Source organism: Rana temporaria, chromosome 4, assembly GCF_905171775.1.
Source record: "Rana temporaria chromosome 4, aRanTem1.1, whole genome shotgun sequence".
In the NCBI taxonomy this organism is placed as follows: domain Eukaryota; kingdom Metazoa; phylum Chordata; class Amphibia; order Anura; family Ranidae; genus Rana; species Rana temporaria.
In genome coordinates this window covers 100,366,198-100,388,844 of record NC_053492.1, presented here as the reverse complement: position 1 = coordinate 100,388,844, position 22,647 = coordinate 100,366,198, and the positions used below count along the sequence as shown (strand labels likewise).

General features: G+C 42.8%; 1 protein-coding gene across 5 annotated transcripts in view; it reads right to left on the bottom strand.

The window, feature by feature from the left end:
- Window positions 1–22,647, bottom strand: part of SH3YL1 (SH3 and SYLF domain containing 1) — a 168,827-nt gene that overhangs the window by 139,621 nt on the left and 6,559 nt on the right. For all 5 annotated transcript variants that reach the window (XM_040348673.1, XM_040348674.1, XM_040348672.1 and 2 more), the window contains exon 2: window positions 6,704–6,814. In XM_040348673.1, the coding sequence (XP_040204607.1) occupies window positions 6,704–6,814 (111 nt within the window). The remainder of the gene's footprint in view (window positions 1–6,703; window positions 6,815–22,647) is intronic.

Below are 22,647 nucleotides of genomic sequence, written 5' to 3'. Positions count from 1 at the left end.
TGTGTGTGTGTTAGAGCACCCCTATTGCCTTATGCATACATGAAAATGCAAACTTGAACCTAGGGTGCACACGTTTAGGTAAACAGCAATTGAGTCACATACAGTGGGGATCGAAAGTTTGGCACCCCAGGTAAAAATTTGAATTAATGTGCATAACGAAGCCAAGGAAAGATTGAAAAATCTCCAGAAGGCATCAAATTACAGATTAGACATTCTTAAAATATGTCAAAAAAATTAAGATTTTATTTCCATCATTTACACTTTCAAAATTACAGAAAACTAAAAAATGGCGTCTGCAAAAGTTTGGGTACCCTGCAGAATTTATAGCATGCACTGCCCTCTTTTCAAAGCTGAGACCTGCCAGTGTCATTGATTGTTCTCATTCATCGTCTGGGAAGACCAGGTGATGTCAATCTCAAAGGTTTTAAATGCCCAGACTCATCTGACCTTGCCCCAACAATCAGCACCATGGGTTCTTCTAAGCAGTTGTCTAGAAAACTGAAACTGAAAATAGTTGACGCTCACAAAGCTGGAGAAGGCTATAAAAAGATAGCAAAGCGTTTTCAGATGTCAATATCCTCTGTTCGGAATGTAATTAAGAAATGGCAGTCATCAGGAACAGTGGAAGTTAAAGCAAGATCTGGAAGACCAAGAAAAATATCAGACAGAACAGCTCACAGGATTGTGAGAAAGGCAATTCAAAACCCACGTTTGACTGCACGATCCCTCCAGAAAGATCTGGCAGACACTGGAGTTGTGGTACACTATTCCACTATAAAGAGATACTTGTACAAATATGGTCTTCATGGAAGAGTCATCAGAAGAAAACCTCTTCTTCGTCCTCACCACAAAAATCAGCGTTTGAACTTTGCAAATGAACATATAGACAAGCCTGATGCATTTTGGAAACAAGTTCTGTGGACCGATGAGGTTAAAGTAGAACTTTTTGGCCGGAATGAGCAAAGGTACGTTTGGAGAAGAAAGGGCACAGAATTTAATGAAAAGAACCTCTGTCCAACTGTTAAGCATGGGGGTGGATCAATCATGCTTTGGGGTTGTATTGCAGCCAGTGGCACAGGGAACATTTCACGAGTAGAAGGAAAAATGGATTCAATAAAATTTTAGCAAATTTTGGATGGTAACTTGATGCCATCTGTGAAAAAGCTGAAGTTAAAGAGAGGATGGCTTCTACAAATGGATAATGATCCTAAACACACCTCAAAATCCACGAGGGATTACATCAAGAGGCGTAAACTGAAGGTTTTGCCATGGCCTTCACAATCTCTTGACCTCAACATAATTGAAAATCTATGGATAGACCTTAAAGCGGGGGTTCACCCCAAAACATTTTTCTAACATTACATGGTACTCACTCTCTACATTGACAGTATGCCGTTTTTTTTTTTGTTTTTTTTTCCGCTGTACATACCTTCGTACAGCTATTTTCCCCCACGGCTTCCGGGTAGTGAATACCACGGGACTGGGCGTTCCTATCCAGCAGGTGATTGATGTGATGACAAAAACTACCTCCCCTCGTCGCATAAGGAGCGTCACGAGTTGCCGAAAGAAGCCGAACATCGGTGCGCAGGCGTCGTATACCGCCGACTCGCCGTTCGGCTTCTTTCGGAAACTCGTGACGCTCCTTATGCGACGGGGGGAGGTAGTTTTTGTCATAACGTCAATCACCTGCTGGATAGGAACGCCCACTCCTGCGGGAGGCACTACCCGGGAACCAGGGGAAGAAAATAGCTGTACGAGGTATGTACAGCAAAAAAAAAAAAAAAATTTGGCATACTGTCAATGTAGAGAGTGAGCACCATGTAATGTTAGAAAATTGTTTTTAGGGTGAACCTCCGCTTTAAAAGAGCAGTGCGTGACTGACAGCCCAGAAATCTCAAAGAACTGGAAGACTTTTGTAAGGAAGAATGGGCAAAAATACCTTAAACAAGAATTGAAAGACTCGGCTGGCTACAAAAAGCGTTTACAAGCTGTGATACTTGCCAAAGGGGGCAGTACAAGATATTAACTCTGCAGGGTGTCCAAACTTTTGCAGACACCATTTTTTTTTTCTTTAATTTTGAAAGTGTAAATGATGTATTATAAGAATGTCTAATCTGTAATTTAATGCCTTTTGGAGATTTTTTCATCTTTCCTTGGCTTCGTTATGCACATTAATACAAATTTTTACCTGGGGTGCCCAAACTTTCGATCCCAACTGTATGTGAATAATTGCCATACACGTTGGAGTGAGAGCAATAATTCTGGGGCCATAATTCACAATTATGTCTAAACTGATAATTTGTAACGACCTTTAAAGCACTGCCTATGGACAATTTTGGGTACTGTAGATCTTCAACATTTCACATACCTGTACGTTCACAATATGTAAGGCATATTTGGTATTTTTGTATTCAATGCAATATTTTACCAACAATTGGAAATTGAATTTTAGTGCATGCAAACACAATATAATGTAAAGTATTTTTTCCCTGAAAATATGCATTTGATAAACAGCAGCACAAATATTGTGCGAGATAAATAGATTGCAGCTGCCACCATTCAATTTTACAGGGCCTCTGCATTCATAAAATAAATAATTGTTGAGGGGGTTAAAGTAATTTTCTAGCAAAAAAAAAAAAGAAGAAGCAACTTTAAAGAGTAACTCCGCTTTTAAGAAAAAAAACTGTCAGTAAATTGGCCTCTACAAATCTGGCAGTGCCTAAAAATTGAGAGCAACTGAGCATGTGCAGAGCAGGAGGAGTGTTACAGGATTTCAAACAATATAAGCAATTATTTTTATTGTTTTACATAGCTATAGTTATCAGTTATCTAGCAGGGCTTACTTTTCTGACTAACGTTCCACTTTTTTCCTATCTGCTTCTGCTCTGTTTGATTACATCAATGTGCAAAGTGAATCTGAATGGGAGCGACTTTTTCACTATCAACCAGCTGAGGCACTTGCAGTGTTCAAATGAGGAAAAGTGCAGTGTCTGCATCTCTTTAGAAGTAATTATTCCTTTGAGGGTATCTCACCAAAAATTACATTTTTGTTGCAGGGGGATGCTTAAAATCTGACCTGTATCTTAGTGTAGACTTATGGGAAAATAAATGAGTTGTTTACACAAGAATGAAATGACAATGCTGGGAAAGTTCTATACATCAGCTGTGTACAGAGTGCCTCCCGTTTGCCTTATTGCATTTTAGAGAAAAGTTGAGTGCTACCAACTGAAAAGGAAAGGTAATATGTATGTTTCAATATATTTATTGATATTTACTGATCAGTTAAAGAAATAGTCAACCAGTTACAGAGTTTTCATAATAGTATTGCTTCATACAATTATTACAGAAGTGGTAAATACACACTGTATAAACAGGTTAGACAGCATTTCCTTCCATAATAATTACCACAAGATTACCTAGATTGCATATTTTACAGAGATTGTCCTTGTAAGTACTTCATTTACCAGGAAACAATACAAGCAAATGATAAAAGCATTTGTGTACAACCCGCTTGGGAGGGTATGAGTAAAAAGAGGTAAGATGGTGACAATCAGAAAGAAAAACCTAAAACTAAACAACAACTGAGGGACTTGTTGTATTATGCCTATCATTTTATTTTTATTTTTTTCCTATAGTAACAAAGAAAATCATAAAAAAACGTAAGTAGGACCCTCACATTGTCCAGGCTCTCCATTTTGTCGCAAGTGTCAAGTGTTCTTAAATGCTGCAACATACAGACATTTAGCTAGATTCAGGTAGAGTTAGGTCGGCGTATCAGTAGATACGCTGACCTAACTCAGAATCTGCGCCGACCTAAGTTTAAGTGTATTCTCAAACAGAGATACACTTAAACCTATTTAAGATACGACAGCTTGCGCCGTCCTATCTTAGGGTGGCGCTTCCATTGCGGTCGGCGTAGAATATGTAAATCAGTAGATACGCCCTATTCACGAACGTACGCCTGGCCGACGCAGTACAGATACGCCATTTACGTAACGCTTTATCAGGCCTCTAGTTATTCCAACAAATAGTTGGAATAGTAATGTTAAAGTATGGCCGCCGTTCCCGCTTCGAAAATTTTACGTAGTTTGTGCAAGTAGTCCGTGAATAGGGATTTACGTCATTTACGTCTACGTCAAAATCAATAGTCCCGTGCGGCGTACGTTGCCGCAATACACACTTCGAAATGTAGGCGGACGGCGCATGCGCCGTTCCAAAAAAAAGTAAATCACGTCAGGTCAAAGAAAATTATCTGAAAACACGCCCCCTCAGCCTATTTTGAATTAGGCGCGCTTGCGCCCGCCGCATTTACGCTACGCCGCCGTAAGTTAGGAGGCAAGTACTTTGAGAATACAGTACTTGCCTCTCTGACTTAAGGCGGCGTAGCGTAAATACGATACCCTATGCCGCCTTAAAGTTGCGGCGCTCTGTGTGAATCTAGCTGTCTATTCAGTTTTAGAATAACTTAAAAAATGTTGGGAGATGTAATTTTTCCATTTATTCATAAATTGGTAATCTGGCAGTAAATGCAGTAGAATATAAACCACTATAGTCTTATATTCGAATGGGTAAAGTTCAATACGTATACTGAAAGGTGCCATTTGTGGAGTGAGAAGTGAAAGTATGCCTGTAATGCCCGGTACACACAATTTCTTTGGGTTTAAAAAAAATGAAAACTGTCGGCTCCATTAGGAGCCGCTGTACTAACTATGCAAAGTTAGTACAGCGGTCTCCCCCCGTTAAACTGCTGTGTTCTGACACAGGGGCGGACCTCCACCAGAACAAATTCTTTGGTAATTTTTTCTGGGATGTAGAGCAGTTTGGGTAGCTTGTGAACCCTATCCACTACAATTTCTTGCTTGTAGACAAAAAGCAAGAGTTGAACATTCATCTGCTGGATATAAATCGCCCAAGAACAGCTACTGGAACACATTCGGGAATTTCTCTGAATTTAATCGTATTTCTTTGAGATCTGTCCTTCAATTCTGCCATCTTTAATCTAATTTTCTGCATTTCATCTTCCATGTAATTGTGCATATCTACCAGTTTGTTATGGGCTTTTGCACATTCTACCATCTTGGACTCTATGCGATCCACTATCTCCAAATGATGTGAGATCAGCCTTAGTTTGTTGCATAAAAAAGCACCATATCTTCATGTAAATTGCCCTCAAAGAAACAAGCATGTCCTTTAGACTGGATTCACGCTGTCTTTGCATGCGGCTCACGGCAGGGGTCCGGTGGGTCCCTGCTCTCTACTTCAGGGAAAAATCAGGCCCGGATTTTTGCCTAAATTTGTACCTAAAATGGAGCCAAAGATGCACCGGACCCCTTTGCAATTCCCTCCACAGCTGCCACAGAGATGTATGAACCAGCTCCATTGAGAGCCGGTAACAATTGTCTGTCATATGCATTGAATGCGGGGAAGCCACATCCAATTTGCACAAGTATGAACCCAGTCTTAATGCAGTTTCAAGCACAGGCTGCTCAGTAGTCGGGAAACTGTCAATGTGCTCCACATGTTCTCTGGTAGTGTGTCTGTACTACCATGTGAAAAGCTGCAGGCACTTACTTGTTGAAATTTTGTAGCGTTTTTTGCTCTGGATTTGGCTGGGCTGTTGGTAGCTGGCATGGGAGGAGATGTACTTGTGCATATTTGAGTAGTTATTTATCAAAAGCATCTGTTTTATTTAGTGCTCAGGTGCATCTCATTTCCACCTGTGGTAAATTCAGTTGATTGGACATGATTTGGAAAGGGACACACCTGTTCCACAATTAACAGTGCATGCCAGAGCACAAACCAAGCCATGAAGTCCAAGGAATTGTCTGTAGACCTCTGAGACAAAATTGTATCGAGGCACAGATCTGGGGGAGGGTACAGAAAACTGTCTGCAGCATTGAAGTTCCCAATGAGCACAGTGGCCTCCATCATCCGTAAATAGAAGAAGTTTGGAACCATCAGCACTCTTTGTAGAGTGGGCGGCCCGACTAAACTGAGCGATCAGAGGATAAGGGCCTTCATCAGGAAGGTGACCAAAAACCTGATGGTCCCTCTGACAGAACTCCAGCATTTCTGTGTTGAGAGAGGATAAGCTTCCAGAAGAACCACCATCTCTGCAACACTCCACCAATCAGGCCTGTATGGTAGAGTCGCCGGACAGAAGCCCCTCCTCAGTAAAAGGCACATGACAGCCCGTCTGGAGTTTGCCAAAATGCACCTGAAGGACTCTTAGACCATGAGAAACAACATTTGCTGGTCTAATGAAACAAAGATTGAACTCTTTGGCCTGAATGACACGCCTCATGTCTGGTGGAAACCAGGCACTGCTCATCACCTGGCCAATATCATCCCTACAGTGAAGCATGGTGGTGGAAGCATCAGGCGGTGGGGATGTTTTTCAGAGGCATGAACTGGAAGACTAGTCAGGACAAAAGAAACGGTGAAGCCAGACGTCTTCAAATTGTGCAAACCCCTTGAATGACAAAAAATTATTGTATCCAAAACTCTTCATAGGCAATGCTCTAAAAGCCTTCAGAGGTTATCAGTTTAAAGTTAACCAACCATCATGCTGATATTTTCAATAATGTGAGTATATATATATATATATATATTTATATTTATATGACACTGCCAACACAGTTGAATATCTTAAAATGGAACACCGCGAAAAAACAAAAAATACATATAAAAATCACAAATGTACCTGGGATAATTTTATCTGGTCCTGTTCTAGAACTAATTTCTGTGAATTCTCTTAAAATTTTTGCTGCTTTCTTTGCTTCAGACTTCAGGTTGGAAGGAATCGGATTATTCACTGCAAATAAAACAGATGATTTATTGTTTCTGTACAGTATATGAGTTAATGTCGATTTCAGTTTGAGTACAAATGTAGGAACTTCATTAAGGAAAACAGTTTCAACAGTTGCAAACTAAAACATTTTGGGCTTGCTGAATTTGTCAAGAAACACAACAGTTTTTCATTACCGAGGAAGGCTTGTTTGTAAAGTAGATGTTAGCCCTAAGTAGATGTTTTCAACCCAGTCGTTTGGACACAAAAGGTCCTCTTTTGTACAATCTGTGTGTCAATGTATGCAAGTGCAAGTCACAGGATGTCCTCCAAAGTTCACTATATGGCGGAAAGCGGTCCGGAACTGGACTGAGTGACAGCCCTGTCCAGGCTGAGGATGTGCATGGTTGTTCTCTCTCTCTCTCTCTCTCTCTCTCTCTCTCTCTCTCTCTGGTTTCCTGACTGTCCATAGCATCTTTACAGCAGGCGGGGCGGCAGATGCTGCATATCGGGACTCAATGGCAAAATTCAGTATATCACCTGCTTGTTAAAGCGGTTGTATAGTGTTATTTTTTACTTTTACCTACAGGTAAGCCTATAATAAGCTCATACTTGTTCATTATGCTTTTTCCTTTACAGGTGCCAGAAAAAAAAAAAATGTTTAGCCTATACAACCGCTTTAAATGTAATAAGTTGGCTACTGCCCTCTGTCCCAATATGCAGCACCTTCCACCACGATCATTGGAAGGATGATAGCAGCAGCCAGGTAGGAGACCAGAGAGAGAGAACATGCAGCTTCTATGTGCCTCTGTCCTGGTAGGACTGTGCAGGCAGGGCCGGCGCTAGCACAAGGCAGCATGGGCACTTGCCTTACGGCGCCAGCGCTGGCCCTGAGAACAGGGCGGAAAATTGACCGAGTCTTTTTTTTTCACTGCCGCCGCCGGGACAGTCGTCCGCCCGTAGAGAAAGTGTTTCTGTGTATGGCATTCAGCCATGGGAAGTACCATCGGCGGTATAGGTGAGGACGCCAAAAAAAAAAAAAAAAAAGCTCTATGCTCTTTAAAAGATTCCCACCTGTCCTCCTACGGCTGCGGCCGCCTCCCGCAAGCCCTGGTGGCGGCATGGCACGTCTTCACCTGCAAAAAAAATTAGCTCAGCTGTCTGGCAGCATGGAGGAGCTGAGTGTAACAGGCGCCCCCATGCTTGTTGAAAAGTGTGACCGGCCAGACCAGTGTCATTCAGCTAACTAGCTAGCGTAGGCGGAGCCTAAAGCTCCGCCTACCCTCCTCTGCGCGCCTTCATCTTTTCCCAGAGCGGGTCGGTGAGTGACGTGACGTCACCCATCACGTGAGGCGTCAGGTTTCTGTGGAGGACAGCCTGAACAGAGAGGAGACTTGAAGTTGCAATTTGGGGAACCGGGAACCCCAAAGCCAGGCCCAGGCAGCAGCATACTGCAGCAGCAGGTGAGGCCAGGTACTGTCCGTATCATCATGTGTATGTTGTTGCATTGCATCATGATGTGTGCCAGGTTCCAACTGCCAGTGTCAAGCAGCCAAAATGTATAGTACTTGCTCAATATGGATTAAATAAATTACAATTATGCATAGCCATAGATATCATAAATAAAGTGATTTGTGCAAGTAGTACCTGCTGTTGCACAAATCACTTTATTTCTATCTATGGCTATGCATAATTCTAATTTATTTAATCCATATTAAGCAAGTACTATATTTGATTGGCTGCTTGCATCTATTTGGTCATGTGCCTGGCACATGACTTGGGCTACTTTCACATTGCGCCGTCGGCAGTAAAGCGCCGCTATTTTAGCAGCACTTTACTGTCGTTTTTGCCAGGGCTGTGGAGTCGGAGTCGGAGTCGAGGAGTCGGAGTCGGGGGAAATTTTGGGTACCTGGTGTCGGAGTCGGCAAACAATGCACCGACTCCGACTCCTACTAAATTTAGATTGGAATTGGAATAAAAAAAAAAAAGCAAGTTTAAATGTCCCAATTCACAAAAAGTTATAATTAATGACTTCTCTACTGTAAGAATAAAGACCAATGCATGCAGTGCCTCACGTAACCGCAAAACGAACACGTTAAGTGACCGTGAAGAAGCATGCTTTTCATGTGCTTCACTATATGGCACTCAACGCACAATTAGGAGCTGCAATACTTATACTTTCCATAGTGTTGTGTTCTGCTTTGATTCCTTCTTAGACAAAATGGAAGTTGCTAAAGGAAAGAGACGTCGCATAAGCGTTAGAGAACCAGTAAGTGTCCAAATAAAAAAATTCCAACAGGAGTTTTATAAAGCACTAAAAGAAGTTGAAAAGTATGATCGCTCATCAAAACTTACTGTTGAAGAAGCCATCCTTGTTTATCCAGAGATCGTTAGTGATGTGGCCAGAATAGTTACTGCAATGCCACCCACCCAAGTCAGTGTCGAAAGATTATTTTCAGCCCTAAAAATAATAAAGTCTGACTTAAGAGCCTCTATGAAAGAGGATCTGGCAGAGGCAATTCTCTTCCTTAGAACTCTACATTGAATTGATTTGCATTTGCTAAGCCTATAACTACATTTCAAGATTAATATAAACCATTTTACAGGTTTTACAGATTTTGTTTTTGGTTCATTATAGATAAGCTTTGTTTTTGTTCTAAAACAACCAAATAATGTGGTTTGTATTTTTGAACTGGTAAAGATCCTGTTCCTGATGTTTATGCCTGCTGCTACTATCCAGCCACTTGATTGTTTTCATTGTGTTTGTCTTTTGCTTAAACTGTGCAATACAGTAGACTGTTGGCTTCCCAGCCAGTAGTCCTGTGGTAGGTTGCGTTTCTTTCCCTCAAGGAATGTATAAAATACATTTGCATATTAATACAGAGGAGTCGGAGTCGGAAGTACATAAAACTGAGGAGTCGGAACATTTATCTACCGACTCCACAGCCCTGGTTTTTGCGGCGCTATTCGGCCACTAGCAGGGCGCCTAAAAGACTTTTTTGAGCGTCTTTCCGGCACACTGCTTGAGGCCCAAAAGAGTTCAAACCGGCCGCAAAGCACCGCTGCAGCGACGCTTTGCTGGCGGTTCAGTGGCGCTGCCCATTGATTTCAATGGGCAGGGGCGCTTTAGAAGCAGTGTGTACACCTTTCCTACAGCGCCTCAAAGATGCGGCTACTAGGACTTTTTTTGAGCATCCTGCCAGCGCACCGCTCGGGCTTTTGCATTGGAGTGAGAAAAGAGGCTCTTTCAGGGCACTTTGCAGGCGCTATTTTGTAGCACTGTATCACCTGCAAAGCTCCTCAATGTGAAAGTAGCCGAAGACCCCTTTCACACTGAGGCACTTTGCAGGCGTTATAACGCTAAAAATAGCGCCTGCAAAGCGCCCTGAAAGAGTGGATCCATTCACTCCAGTATGAAAGCCCAAGTGCTTTCACACTGGAGCGGTCTGCTGGCAGGACATTAAAAAATCCTAAAGCACCCCTGCCCATTGAAATCAAAGCATTGCGTTTTATATAATGTATTGCTGGGATTTGTAGTCCTCTGTAACTGCTGGTATTCTGCATTGCGTTGTATATAATGTACTATTGCTGGGATTTGTAGCTCTTCTATAACTGGTCAGTGGTAATCTGCATTGCGAAGTATAATCATTATACAACGCAATGCAGAATGCCAGCAGTTACAGAGGACTACAAATCCCAGCAATAGTACATTATACAGCGCAATTCAAAATAATTTCATCTATAGAGGAAGACATCAGATCCCAGCAGTAATACATTATAGTATAGTGTACTATTGCTGGCATGTGTATGTGCGTGCGTGCGTGCCGGGGGGGGGGGGGGGTGGGGCATCAAAATGCACCTTCGCCTGAGCTGGCAAAAATCCTTGCACCGGCCCTGTGTGCAGGGGAGGCTGAATGATGACAGGGGGACTGCAATGTAAAGTAGGAGAAGGGGCTATGACTGCAAGGGGCACTGTGATGTGTAAAGGGAATACTGTATAAAGGGGACACTGATGTGAAAAGGGAACCGAGGACACTGTTGGACTGCTTTAAAGGGGGCACTGTAATGTAAAGAGAGTTTTTTCAGGTAAAGGGGGACTGTGGACACCAATGTAAAGGGAGAGCTGTGATGTTAAGGGGGGGTTATGATGTGATGGGGAGGTTAAAGACACCCCAGATAAAAGGGGCTGCGAAGTGCAAACATGAGATTCTGACTTCTGCCATAAGATAATTTTATTTTGAGTTTAAAGTAATCAAAAAACATACATACTCACCTAGATGGCTGCAGCATCTGTCCCCTGCCGGCTCTACACTAGAACTGAGCAATTGAGGCCATTGCAGGGATCATCTGGCATGCACACCCCAATGCTTTACCATTTGGTGTGCTGCATTGCTAAAAATAATTTGACAGCCCATTCAAACTACCGGAAATTAGCTGCCTTAATGCAAAAACACAAAACACACATCATAAATGTTTTAAAACGTTCTATTTGCGGTCTATGTCCGGCTGGCGAGATTTCCCTATACCTATACCCCAGAGACACGGCAGCAAATGAGGGGAAATCCCCATTACATCCCCTTGTTCTCAAATTCATGATTTCTCTCCATTTTCTGTCTTAGCGAGAGTGGTCGCCAGAACAAATAGTGGGGTGAATCTCTCCAAGATCGACAATTATAGCAGCAAAATCTAATCTCTACAACTCTTTCTTAGCTCCCAAATCTCAACTTTTTCCTACTCTATCCTAAACTCTAAGGCCGCGTACACACGATCGGTCAAAACCGATGAAAACGGACTGAAGGTCCGTTTTCATCGGTCCAAACCGATCATGTGTGGGCCCCATCGGTCAGTTATCTTTCGGTCAAAAAAATTAGAACTTGCTTTAAACTTGAACCGATGGACGCCTAACCGATAGGTCAAAACCGATGGTTAGTATGCAAAAGCATTGGTTAAAAACCTGCGCATGCTCAGAATCAAGTCGACGCATGCTTGGAAGCATTGAACTTCGTTTTTTTCAGCACGTCGTTGTGTTTTACGTCACCGCGCTCTGACACGATCAGTTCATTAACCGATGGTGTTTAGGCACATCAGACCATTAGTCAGCTTCATCGGTTAACCGATGACAACGATCCATCAGTTCTCATCGGATGGACTGATCGTGTGTACGCGGCCTAAGACTTTTTTCAGACAGGCGGTAAACTTTCTGCACTCTGAATAGTGATCTGTTTAGCTTTACATTACGGTGCAGCCCCATTGATCTCAACAGACAAGTCTGACAGGCGGTGCCGCCTGTCAAACTCTGCAGCTTGAGATAAAAATGCAGCAGCCACCACATGTGTATGGCCCTGCCAGGCTGTAATGTTAGGATTTGGGTGGGCAGTGGTAAAACAGTTGTTCAGGCGCCGTTTTTGTAAAGCTCCACCTCCTCCCTGGTGTGAAAAAGCCTTACAGAAAAAGAAAAGTTGTGGCTTTACATACACTTTAAAGGGAACTTCCAATAGGTCTTTTATTGTCTTGTAAGACTGTATACTTTTAGAAAAAGTTGATTTATATATGTTTTGTATATAGAATTTTTGTTGTACAAATAAAGTAGTTGTAAACAGATGTACAAGAGCTAAGTAAACATAATTACAGACATCTATGTACAAGTTACAACTGTCCAGCATGTTTTCTCCCATTAGGAGATCTGCCTGCTGTTACCAGGTTTTAATAAATACAATTGTGTATTACGTATTCAGAGGACGCGCAGGAAAAAAGATAAAGTAGAAAGCAATACAGAAATAATTTCTGTCCAGAGGATTTGCTGAATTGATAGCTTGCGAATATAGTGATTAGTGACTGCTCAGCTGGGAATAGGTCTGATTTCCAATGTCGACAGTTGATGGGAAGAGAAGGTATTGAGCATGGGTGAGTCAGCAAAGGAAGTCTATGAGAAAAAGATTAACTAACTGTTTCATTTGGAGTTTATAAGAAAAGTGCGTCAGCTCGGTGCCATTTGCATATGACTAAAAAAAGAAATATGTTTTTTTGGCTGAAATTCAGGCAAACCACAATGAATATAAATATTTTATAATACATTTGCGAATGTACCCTTCTGCACACCTACATGTCGCATGCGGTACTTACACTATACCACGTTATTATTTAATTGAATAAGTTAAGGTTTATTCCTAAAATAGTTGTCGGTGACTTAAAAAAGAAAGCCATCATTAAGCTAATATTTTATATTAGGTTATAGTAAATTGCCAAAGACCTCTACTACCAGAAATCTAGAAAACAGTTAAAGCAGAACTCTAGTCAGATATAAGATACAAATTAAAGCGGAGCTCCACCCTATAGTAGAACTACCGCTCACTCATCGGAACCCTTCCCCCCTCTGGTGTCACATTTGACACCTTTCAAAGACAGGTATTTGCACCCACTTCCGGGAGTCCTCTCTGCAGGGAGTACGTCACTTCCCACCCCCGCCCGCTGTGTTCTGGGAAACACTCGGCTCCCAGAACACAACGGGGACCAGTCAGGACGGCGCTGCGTGACTCGCACATGCACTGTAGGGAATCGGGCAGTGAAGCCGGAGCGCTTCACTTCCCGATTCCCTCACTGAGGATGGCGGTGCGGGCAGCAGAGTGATGAGCGATCGCTCGTCCTCTGCTGCCGACGTCGCTGGACTCCAGGACAGGTAGGTGCCCCAATATTAAAAGTCAGCAGCTGCAGTATTTGTATTTTTTTCCGGCGGAGATCTGCTTTAATTCCGCTTTGTAATAATTACAGGGATTTTGTTTTTACATACAAGCAGTGTAGATAGCCAAGTTTGACCTGGTATCAGCTTCTTGCAGTCCCTGTCCCTATCAAAAACAGGTAACCACCCCCTCCCCCCAAAGAAATAAAAAAGCCAAAAACACAAAAGAGGAACGGTTTAACTGCTTGTTAAAGTGGAACTTTACAATTAACAGCTTTATAAAAAAAGTAATGTTATTAAATAAAACTTTTGAAAAAAAAAAAAAAAAAGTAATGTTATATAGCAAGGAACATTCAACATTAACCACATGCCGACCGCGCTATAGACAAAATACGTCTACAGCGCGGTCGAGTTATTCTGGGAGCCGCTGGGGCACGCTCCTGGAAATATCCGTGACCGCCGGGGATCACGGATCGCGGTAAATCGCCGCTGATAGCGGCCGTTTACCACATGATCGCTCCGTCAAATGACATGTGATGATGCCGGTTCCTTCCTCCCCTCTCTGTACCGATCGGTACAGTGAGAGGAGAGGGGGAGAGAGCGGATGGCAGCAGCAGTGCTGTGGGCTGGATCTGTGACAATTGCAGCCACAGATCCAGCCATCCATCCCTCCATGCTCAGCCATCCCTGCCATAACCAGTAATACTCTGCAATACACAATACCTTGCAATACCCTGCGATACCCGGCCATACTCAGCCTCTGTATGTGGCCAGGCTGTGGAAGTCTCATACATGTGGTACCGCTGTACTCAGGAGGAGTAGCAGAATATATTTTTGGGGGGGGGGGGGGGGCAGTTTTGGTATGTACATGCTATGTGCTAGAAATATTGTTTAAAATGGACAACGTTGATAAAAAAAAATGCATTTTAACCACTTCCCGCCTGCCCGCCGACCGTCATATGACGTCCTTGAATTTGGAGTGGGGATATTTGAATGATGGGTGCAGCTACAGGCATCATTCAGAGATCAGCTTTTTCAGCCGGCGATTCCTTACACCATAATAATGATCATAGTGGCTGTTCCGCCGCTTGATCATTCTTACGGGAGACGAGAGGGGTCCCCCCCCTCCGGTGCTTCTACTGACTCACCGCTACGATCAAACCCAGGATCATTTTTTTTTTTTTATTTCAGGCTTCCCAGCCTAGAGGTGAGATGTGGGGTTTTATTGACCCCACATCTCACTGTAAAGAGGACCTGTCATGCTATATTCCTATTACAAGGGATGTTTACATGGGGATTTGGGGATTTTTAACCACTTCCTTACTGGGCACTTAAACCCCTTCCTGACCAGAGAACTTTTTGCGATTCGGCACTGCGTCGCTTTAACTGACAATTGCGCGGTCGTGCGACGTGGCTCCCAAACAAAATTAACGTCCTTTTTTCCCCACAAATAGAGCTTTCTTTTGGTGGTATTTGATCACCTCTGCGGTTTTTATTTTTTGCGCTATAAACAAAAATAGAGCGACAATTTTGAAAAAAAATAAAATATTTTTACTTTGTTGCTATAATAAATAGCTCAATTTTTTTTTTTACGTTTTTTTTTTTTATCCTCAGTCTAGGCCGATACGTATTCTACATATTTTTAGTAAAAAAAAAAAAAATCGCAATAAGCGACTGGTTTGCGCAAAAGTTATAGCGCCTACAAAATAAGGGACAGAATTATTATTTTTTTTTTTTTTTTTTTTTTACTAGAAATGGCGGCGATCTGCGATTTTTATTGGGACTGCGACGTTATGGCGGACACATCGGACACTTTTGACACATTTTTGGCGCCATTCACATTTATACTGCAATCAGTGCTATAAATATGCACTAATTACTGTATAATTTTTTTTTTTTACTAGAAATGGCGGCGATCTGCGATTTTTATTGGGACTGCGACGTTATGGCGGACACATCGGACACTTTTGACACATTTTTGGCGCCATTCACATTTATACTGCAATCAGTGCTATAAATATGCACTAATTACTGTATAAATGCTTTTTTTTTACTAGAAATGGCGGCGATCTGCAATTTTTATTGGGACTGCGCCGTTATGGCGGACACATCGGACACTTTTGACACATTTTTGGCGCCATTCACATTTATACTGCAATCAGTGCTATAAATATGCACTAATTACTGTATAAATGTGACTGGCAGGGAAGGGTTAACACTAGGGGGTGAGGAAGGGGTTAAATGTGTACCCTAATTAGTGTTCTAACTGTGGGGGAGGGGGGGTGACTGGGGGGGTGACCGATCTATGTCTCTATGTAGAAGAGACACAGATCCGTCTCCTCTCTCCCCTGACAGCACCGCTGTCTGCGAGAGCCGGGAATGAGAGATGATCTCATATGTAAACATATGAGATCATCTCTCATTGGCCGCACAGATCGCCTAGGAAACGGCCGCTCCGATTGGCCGTTCACGGCGATCTGTGACTGGCTGTGTCCAAGGGACACGGCCAGTACAGAAGTTCCCCGCCGCGCGCTCGGGAGCGCGCGCGGGGAACGTGTAAAGGAGAGGCCGTAAAAACACGGCCTGTTAGAAATTGGGAGCCGCGCTGAGGCCGTACAAAGTCGTACGGCCGTCAGCAAGTGGTTAAGTAGCGAAGTTTGGTGCCATTCCACAAGCGTGTGCAATTTTGAAGGGTGACAGGTTAGGTATCTATTTACTCGGCATAACTTCATCTTTCATATTATACGAAAACATTGGGCTAACTTTACTGTTTTGTTTTTTTTAAGCACAAAACTGTTTTTTTTTTTATAAACACGTTCGAAAAATTGCTGCGCAAATACTGTGCGAGATAAAAAGTTGTAATGACTGCCATTGTATTCTCTAGGGTCTTTGCTAAAAAAAAGCATATATAATGTTTTGGGGTTCTATGTAAATTTCTAGCAAATAAATGATGATTTTTACATGTAGGAGAGAAATGTCAGAATTGGCCTGGGTGCATGTGGCCACGCTGTGTAAAAGTCTCACACATGTGGTATCGCCATACTCGGGGGTAATAGCAGAATGTGTTTTAGGGTGTAATTTGTGGTATGCATATGCTGTGTGTGAGAAATAACCTGCTAATATGAAAATTGTGGGGGAAAAAAAAAAATCTTGATTTTGCAAAGAATTGTGGGAAAAAATGACAACTTCAAAAAACTCACCATGCCTCTTTCTAAATACCTTTGGACTGTCTTCTTTCCAAAAAGGGGTAATTTGGGGGGTATTTGTACTTTTCTGGCATGTTGGGGTCTCAAGAAATGAGATGGGCCGTCAGTACTTCAGGTGTGATCAATTTTCAGATATTGGCACCATAGCTTGTGGACTCTATAACTTTCACAAAGACCAAATAATATACACCAATTTGTACTTATTTTTACCAAAGATATGTAGCAGTATAAATTTTGGCCAAAATTTATGAAAAAAAATTACAAATTTTCTACATTTTATAACAGAAACGAGAAGAATTATTATTATTTTTTACCGAATTTTCAGTCTTTTTTCTTTTATAGTGCAAAAAACTAAAAAACCCAACGATGATTAAATACCACCAAAAGAAAGCTCTATTTCTGTGAAAAAAAAGGACAAAAATTTCATATGGGTACAGTATTGTATGACTGAGTAATTGTCATTCAAATTGTGAGAGCACCGAAAGCTGAAAATTGATTTGCTTAAGTGCCCAGTGGTTAAGTGGTTAATATAATTTTGCAACCAACATTAGTGTGTGGCAAATTGTCTCCAGCATTGCTTCCGTTTTGTCTTGTCAGAGGATGCCATTTTGATGAAGCCCCTGAGCAGCAGTAAATATTTAGGCTCCTTTCACAAGATGGGTTACATAGTTACATAGTTAGTCAGGTTGAAAAAAGACACAAGTCCATCCAGTTCAACCACAAAAAATAAAAAAAATAAATAAAAAACACAGTACAATCCAATACACCCAACTCCATACCCACAGTTGATCCAGAGGAAGGCAAAAAACCTCAGCAGAGCATGATCCAATTTGCTACAGCAGGGGAAAAAATTCCTTCCTGATCCCCCTAGAGGCAATCGGATTTACCCTGGATCAACTTTACCTACAAATCTTAGTACTCAGTTATATTCTGTACATTTAGGAAAGAATCCAGGCCTTTCTTAAAGCAATCTACTGAGCTGGCCAGAACCACCTCTGGAGGGAGTCTGTTCCACATTTTCACAGCTCTTACTGTGAAAAAACCTTTCCGTATTTGGAGGTGAAATCTCTTTTCCTCTAGACGTTCAATCAGATCCGACAGTCAGTTTTTCAGGTGGACCTGATCGAAACCACCATTCACCCCTATGCACAGGTGGGTACAAAGGGACTGGTGTTCATTAACATCTGCCTACCTCCAATCCGACCCGGTCCACTACAAAAAAAAACCCAAAGGGGACAGATCCCCTGCAGTCTAGGTGGATCGGAGGGCATGCGGATATAAAATGGACAGCTGAGTCCATTTACTTACAGCCACACAGAGCAGAGCAGGCTTGGTCTGTGTCCTCTCTGCAGAATATGAGCGGACACAAACCTGGTATCTGTCCACTCTGCTCTTATCAGCAGGGGGATTAGCAGACAGATCCCCTGCTGATTAAAACTGATGTCCGCAGATCGATGGAGATGGAGAGTAACTGAGCATGTGCAGAGCAGAGAGGATTTTAAACAGTACAGACACTTATTTCTAGTCTTTTCCATAGCCATACCTGCAAAGGGGCCAGTCTCAAGTGATCTATCTAGCAGGACTTAATTTTCTGACTAAACTTCCACTTTAAAGTGTTACTAAACCCAGGACCCTGCATGCACTATATCTGGTCTCCCACAGTACACCGAAGATTTAGTAAATATAAACTGCTAAATACCTTTTTTTATCAGCAGTTAGAGCAGTCTTGTGACTTCTATCAGTGTCTTGTTAAAGCTTGCATCCTCCCTGATGCACCGGTGCTCAAATACAATGCAGGACTATTGGTCCTTCATTGCATACAAGGACGTCAGAGTATGGTTGCCAGCTGAAGCGTTTTGGAGACGAGGCTTCGGGCAACTAGTCCCATAACGTGATGGAAGCCTGCCAGGGCAAGAAATGAGTAGAGCATTATAGCATAGTCCTCTACCCCTACACTTACCAAGCATTCAATTCTTGCAATGGTGGGGGCCCATTGAAAAGATTATTTTTTCTTTATCCATTTAAAAAATAAATAAAGTAGGGAAGGATTTGAACCACTGTCAATTTTCATTGCTGCCTATGTTCGTGCTGGACAGTTTCATGATGATCACTGTCACAAGAACAGAAAATGATAAAAAAAAAACATCCAAAATTTTACAGGAATCTCCAGAATAGCCAATGGTAAATCTTCTAATGGGGACACCTGTGTAAGAGAGGAGTTCCCCTCATGTCCTGTTGCACATCTGCATGAAAGCCGTTGGCTGCGCTTTGCCCAAAGAGGTAATGTGAAACCACCCTAAGCATTTCCTGACAGTGTCAAACCTTGCTCAATTCTTTCAGTCTCCCACACATTCCTATTGGCTAGTGAAGCAGCCCATCATAGTGATAGGTGAAGTAATGTACAGTGTCTTGAAAAAGTATTCATGCCCTATGAAGTTTTCCACATTCTGTCATGTTACAACCAAAACGTATTGGCCCAAATTCACGAAGCACTTGCGCCGACGTATCTCAAGATACGCCACGTAAGTGCAAATGTGCGCCGTCGTATCTGTGCGCCGGACCCACAAACTAAGATACTCCTAAAAACAGGCTTCATCCCACCGACGTAACTTGCCTATGCCGGCGTAGCGTGGGCGCATATTTAGGCTGGACGCATGTGGCGCTCCCATTGATTTTCTATTCAAATATGCAAATTCGGCAAAAGCAGCGATTCACAAACGTACGTGCGCCCGACGCAGGCTATGCGATGTGCGCGTAAGTTGTACGTCAGGCGTAAAGTTAAGCCCCATAAAGGAGGTGTAACCCAGCAGCAGACATGCAAAGGTCTGCACCAGGGAACACAAGCCGGCGTATTTTACGGAGTTTACATTGGACATGTGTGTGGCTGGGCGTAGGTTACGTTCACGCCGTAGGCAGTGATCCGGCGTATTTTAGGCAGTTGTTCCGATGTGGTTATGAGCATGCGCAGAGGGATGCGTCCTCGTCTCGGCGCATGCGCAGTTGGGGATACGTATCTGTCTGGTGCTCGGCCCATCATTTGCATGGGATCACGTCTCACGCCCACTTCCACCTACGCCGACTTACGCCTTCGAAACCCAGCGCAGTTGTGGGAGCACTGGCTTTGTGAATTCCATGCTTGCCTCTCTGCGCTGCGTCGGCGTAGCGTATATTATTTGCGCTACGGCGGCGTAATGTGGCCCGCTGTCTGTGAATCTGGCCCATTGCATTTTAAATCGGGAATTTATGTGATAGACCAACAAAAAGTGGCACATAAGTGTGACGTGGAAGGAAAATGATTTTCATTTTTTTTTTACAAATAAATATGTGAAAAGTGTGGCGTGCATTTATATTCACCCCCCTGAGTCAATACTTGTAGAACCAACCTTCACTGCAATTACAGCTGCAAGTCTTTTAGGGAATGTCTCTATCAGCTTTGCACATCTAGAGAGTGACATTTTTGCCCATTCTTCTCTGCAAAATAGCTCAAGCTCAGTCAGATTGGAGGAAGAGCGATTGTGAACAGCAAATTTTCAAGTCTTGCCACAGATTCTCAATTGGATTTAGGCCTGGACTTTGACTGGACCATTCCAATGCCCCATACACATGAGCGGAATTTCCGCCAGCAAAAGTCTGATGTGAGCTTTTCATCGGAAATTCTGATACACTCCATCAGACTTTTACTGTCTGAATTTCCGTCAGCAAAAGTTTGAGAGCAGGTTCTCAATTTTTCAGACGGAAAAAAATGTGGAAATCGGAAAATACGTTATTCTGTATGGAATTCATACGGGAAAAAAAAGATGCATGCTCGCAAACAATTTGACGCATTTTCGGAAGCATTGAACTTTTTTTCTCGCCTCATCGCCAAGCTTGAGCAGAATTCCGTCGGAAAAAACAACTTTTTTCTGACGGAAATTCCGCTCGTGTGTACGGGGAATAAGGCCTGGTTCACACTAGTGTGACATATGCTCCGAATTTGGGAGCACGTCGCATGACGTGTACAAATCAATGGTTCCCTATGAAAGCCATTTTAACTGGTCTGACTTTAAAAAGGTTCCTGCACTACTTTGGTCCATTTTCAGCCCATTCAAAACCATTGAAGTCAGATCAAAGTCGGATCCTTGTCCTAACCATCTGATTTGTGACATCAGACATGGTGATTACAGCAGCAGGAAAAGGAATTTATGTCACACTGGGATTGTTTTGATTGGTCAAATGACAAGTCGAACTATCTCAAAGTCGGAGCACAATCGTGCCCTGGTCATTCAAGTCGTACTAATGTAGGATCGCTGTCTCAGGGCAAAGTCAGATAGACCGTCGTACAACAATCGTGTCATACTAGTTGGAAGGCCAGCATAACACATGAATATTCTTGGATCTAAACCATTCCATTGTAGCTCTGGCTGTATGTTTAGGGTCGTTGTCCTGCTGGAAGGTGAACCTCCACCCCAGTCTCAGGTCTTTTGCAGACTAACAGGTTTTCTTCTAAATTTGCCCTGTATTTGGCTCCATCCATCTTCCCATCAACTCTGACCAGCTTCCCTAGTCCTACTGAAGAAAGCATCCCTACAACATGATGCTGCCACCACCATGTTTCACGTGGAGATGTTGTCTTCAGGTTGATGTGCAGTGTTAGTTTTCTACCACACATAGCGTTTTGCTTTTAGGCCAAAAAGTTCCATTTTGGTCTCATCTGACCAGAGCACCTTCTTCCACATTTGCAAATGGCAAACAGGGTTTTTATGGCTTTCTTTCAACAATGGCTTTTTTCTTGCCACTCTTCCATAAAGGCCAGATTTGTGGAGTGCACAACTAATAGTTGTCCTGTGGACAGATTCTCCCACCTGAGCTGTGGATCTCTGCAGGCCCTCCAGAGTTACCATGGGCCTCTTGGCTGCTTCTCTGATTAATGCTCTCCTAAGAGCCGGTTCACACTGGGGTGACTTGCGATCCGACTTCATGTCGCCTCAAGTCGTCCCAAGTCGCGCTGTAGAGAAAAACAATGGAAGTGAATGGGAGCGGTGTTAATACACACGACTCAAGGCGATCCGACTTCAGAAAAGGTTCCTGTACTACTTCAATCTGACTTGTAGGCGATTTGTACCCATTGATTTCAATGGAAGTTGCCTCAGAAGTCAGATCACTGTCTTAACTGAAGCGACTTTCCAGGAAGATAACATACATTTCAGGCAAACCTCTCCTGCCCCCCTCTCTCCCCCTCCCTCTCCCAGAGCTGATTGTTGTTTTATTGGCCACTGGAAAGTCTCCTGTCCTGGAGACGACTTCAAGTTGTGTTGTAAATCGCCCCAGATCGCCCTGTGGTTCATGTTCAAGTCGTGTCGGAAAGTCGTGCTGGAAGTCGTGTCACCCTAGTGTGAACCGACTCTAAGCCTGTCAGTTTAGGTTGACAGCCATGTCTTGGTAGGTTTGCAGTTGTTTAATATCTGTTTATCATCAAGCAAATGACATACAGAATAAACAATCCTGATACAAGTATGACATAAAAACTACATATGAAAGGCCAAACACAAAATGCCACAAAGAGTTAATCCAGCTCTGAGCAATCCTCTTATCTTTTTTCAGTGAGATAAAACAGGCAAATGGAGAAAACCCTGTCTGTTCTTCCCCCATGCTGTGAGTGACAGGTGATTTACATATCTCATGCACGATCTTGAGAAGTTATGTGGTAACTTTTCTGGGTTTTGACTGGATGTCAGTGATCATATCAGAATTTAGTGTAAGAAATACACATAAAGAAAATTCATGCTGATAAGGGGAGTGTAGAGTAGAGGTAGATATATCAGCCGGCCGATATTTAGCCATTTTTGATAAATCGGCATCGACCGAGTGTGTTAAAATTAGGCCGATAATTTACACTCACCGCCGTTCCTCCTCCCTTCTCCACACTCAGCGGCTCTGGCAGCATCAAGCGCCACGCTGAGTGTGAAACTGACGGGAGAGGGGCTATATTACACCAGCCA